At 38.5% G+C, this 3,809-nt stretch overlaps 1 protein-coding gene across 1 annotated transcript; it reads left to right on the top strand.

The window, feature by feature from the left end:
- The first annotated feature begins 1,953 nt into the window (after positions 1-1,953).
- Positions 1,954-3,497, top strand: LOC114505485 (integrator complex subunit 6-like). The gene is made up of 3 exons (XM_028523374.2): positions 1,954-2,204; positions 2,589-2,682; positions 3,084-3,497. The coding sequence occupies exons 1-3, from the start codon at positions 2,099-2,101 to the stop codon at positions 3,169-3,171; spliced, it is 288 nt and encodes a 95-aa protein (XP_028379175.2). The 5' UTR covers positions 1,954-2,098; the 3' UTR covers positions 3,172-3,497.
- Positions 3,498-3,809: the final 312 nt, after the last annotated feature.

Below are 3,809 nucleotides of genomic sequence, written 5' to 3'. Positions count from 1 at the left end.
ATAGATAAGGAATTAGTACTACCCATGTATAATGTGCATCCTTGTTTTTTTCCACAAAAATTTGGGCCAAAAAGTGCACATTGTACATGGCAAAATATGGAGGGTTTTTTTTTTTCTGAGAACAGTGGTTTCTAAGAATATTTTGTTTATTTTTTAGAGAGGGAAAGGGAGATAGAAAGAGAGGGAGACAAATATCAATGTGTTGTTGCCTCTCGTGCACGCCCTACCAGGAACCTGGCCCACAACACAGGCATGGGCTCTAGACGGAGAATTGAACCATCAACCCTTTGGTTTGCAGGCTGGCATTCAACCACTGATCCACATCAGCCAGGGCCTGAGAACAGTGTTTTATGGGGAATTGGTAAACTTTGGGTCATGATTAAATCTCACCTTAATGATGCAAATGCATGCTGTGCATACAAATATAGGATGCAATTTTGTAATGGTTGCATTTTGTCATTAATGTAATTTGTTTATTGATGCTTCTCAGGAATTTGCTGTAGGGTTTGAAACATAATGAAATGTAATAGAGAACACAACAGTCCCTCCTCATCTAAGACAAGCCAGAGTATGGCCCTGCTGTCAATGAAAGAGAAAGAGGCCCTGGGCTGGTGTGGCTCAGCTGATTGAGCACTGGCCTGCGAACCAAAGGGTCATTGGTTCAATTCCCAGTCAGGGCACATGCTTGGGTTGTGGATCAGATCCCCAGTAGGGAGGCGCGTGAGAAGCAACCACACATTGATGTTTCTCTTCCTTTCTCCCTCCCTTCACTCTGTCTAAAATAAGTAAATAGAATCTTTTAAAAAATAGGAAGGGGAAGAATCCCATTTTAGGGCCTCAGCCACATATATGGAAAATGGTAAGGATGTCTGCCTCCTGATCTTAGCCAATTACAGTCTGACTTCTGCCTCCACCACTTCACTGGAAGTGTTCTCATCAATGTCACTAGTTTTGGTTGATGCTGCCATTAATTTCCCTGCCATGTTTGACATGATTGTTCAGTTTCTCCTTCATGACAACTTTTTTTGGAATCCCATACTCCACAATATACTGGTTTTCTCCTCCTTATGGGTGACATTTCATTTTTTTATTCTGTTTTTTTTCTCTCCTCTAAATATTGTAATCATTCCTGAATTCTATCATTACTCTATTCTTCTAGTCCACATTGATGAATTGTTCACCAAGCTACTACAAGAGTTTTTTAGCTTATATCCCTTCTTTCAAACTTGTCCCTCCCTAACTCATTTTCTGCCCTGCAGCCAGAGTGATCATGGCAAGACAGAAATCAGATCATGCTATGTCCATCCTGAAAACCCATCATCAACTTTTCCTATGCACTCACAACACAATCTGAATTTTTGACTCCAGTCAACAAGATCTGCATGGCCTGACCCTGCCATCCTCTCCTAACGTGTCCTTTCTGTTTCCTTGTTTTCTCTGACTCTGTTCTTTACTTTATGGTTCCAGCTTGAACCCTCCTAGGGACCCTGAACTTGCCCTTATTGCAGTCTGGAACTTCCTCTGCATGTGCACAGGGTAAGCTCTTTGATCTCCTCCAGGCTCTGACCAAAGGACACCTCTTCAGTAGGCCTTGCCTGACCACCCTGTCTATTGAGGCTTCCCCTCCCTATCTCTGTCATATCTTTGCTTACTTCTTTCCTAAAATGAATTCAAATTGTAATTATTTTGTTTGTTTGTTTTGCATTATCATCTAACTTCCCCATGAGAATTTGTCAGGTCTGAGTTTTCACTCTGGACTTTCCTCCTACTATGAAATTTTTAAAAATGACACTGAGGAGTACATTTATGTTCATGTGGGGTGATGTAACACAAATTATACCTCAACCTCTAAGTTGGTTTCCAGATGCTTCCATCATCATAATATTTATGAGGAGTTGAGAAAAAGTGGTTAAACCCCACCTGTTTCACTCAACTTATGAATATGGCAGATCATATTCCACCCAACCAATTAGATTTTCTGTCTGATGGCTTAACTAGCCTCAGCAAAGGTGAACTGATTTACAAACCTGGTAGTAATACACTCTGAGGAGGAATTATTGTCAGCTATCTCTCTGCAGGTGACTCAAAAGCCATAGCAATGTCTGAAGTGGGAATGACGTTCAATAAAACAGTGCAAGATCCTGAGAAAATCACTGCTGATATAAAACATCAATTAATGAAGGAAATTCGAAAGTTTGGACGAAGTAAGTAGTATAGCAATTTTTACCAAATAAACCACAAGAAGTCTCTCTTATTCAATGATTTAGAATAGATTCAACTTACCTACCTCTTGAGGCTGGTATATTGTCAGAAACAGGTTTTCACATAATTTAGGATAGTTTCTCTTTACTTGGACTAAAATGCCACAATATACACTTCCCCTCTTTTTTTTCTTACTTGGTTATTGTTTCCAGGAGTTCCATTGGTACATATGTTCAGGTGTGTTGATTTAAACACTTAAAACACACACACTATGTAACAGTCTAGGCCTTGAGTAATTACTGAGATAGTGGATACACAAAGATTGAATTTTATCTCCTTTTTGTATTTGAGAAATACTAAATATTTATTTTTAAATATATCTTCAGAATATGAAAAAATCTTCAAATTGCTTGAAGAAGTACAAGGACCTCTAGAAGTGAAGAAAGAATTGGTTGAATTTGCCATCAAGGAAGCAGCAAGGTGGGTATAAAAGAGGAACTCTTCAACTTTTTTTAACAGCTAAGCCTAATGCAGTGCTGGGATGAATGCTGGGTACAGACCCTGGCTTGCTTTTGTCAAACCCTGATCCTCACTCAGAGTTAAGGTTGTCACCACCATTATTGAGGTTGATATTTTCTGAGTTTGTCTCATTCTTCCACGCTCAAGGAAATTTCTATTCACACCAGAGTTTGAGGTGGGAGTTGAACCTGAATTGACACACTTTTTTTCTTTGTATTTGCTAGGTTGTCTCTTACCCTGAAAATGTATTTTCTATTCCCATGTAAATAATAAGCTCTTTCTATTCTCTACAGTGCCTCCAGCACTGGCGTCACAGATTCTTTGCATATATTTTGGCTAATGACTTGTCTCTTTATTTTTAGATTTAAAAGAAGACATTTGATTCAGCAACTTGAGGAGTTCCTAGAAAAAATACATTCCGACTATTTTCAAGACACCCCAAACATGTAATTCTGTTATCAAAATAATCCATGAGAAAGAAGAACCAGATTGTTGTGGTCTGGAATGGAACAGGATATGGTTCAAATCTCCTAGAATGTGTTAGTTAAGAAAATTGTCTTCTAGAGACTAAGAAAAGCATTGTAACTTTAATGTTACAAAGTTCCATTAGTACAATAAAAGTTCAGCAGTTGCCCTAATAATGCATTTGAAAGAATTGTTTGCTTATTTGTTTTCCTACCTGAAGTGGGAATGCTATTAATTCAGCAGGTTACACTATATGTCTAGTTCTGCAGCAGGTCACAGCTGGTGTGGCAGCTGGTATTTATAACTACCTTCTACACTACCCATTTCTTATTCTTTTTGCCTGAGATAGCACCTAAGCTGCTGGATGGCTTTTCCTGAGGAAATTATTCAAACCTTAATTACTGATAGATCTGGACTATTAGGCATCTTGCCTGAATTGAACTGTTATAATTTTATTTTTTATTTTAATCACAAAACATGAGAATACCAGAAGAGCTCCAAACATTCTAGACATATTCCTCCTTAGTGTCTTTTGTGGTTGCAACCCAATTTCCTTTGATAGTTAAGTTCCATCTCCTCAGACTGTACAAGAACCCCATTTTTGCCTGCTGATTGAGAGAGAT

This window comes from Phyllostomus discolor, chromosome X (assembly GCF_004126475.2).
Source record: "Phyllostomus discolor isolate MPI-MPIP mPhyDis1 chromosome X, mPhyDis1.pri.v3, whole genome shotgun sequence".
NCBI lineage: Eukaryota > Metazoa > Chordata > Mammalia > Chiroptera > Phyllostomidae > Phyllostomus > Phyllostomus discolor.
This window is presented reverse-complemented; position numbering and strand designations above follow the sequence as displayed.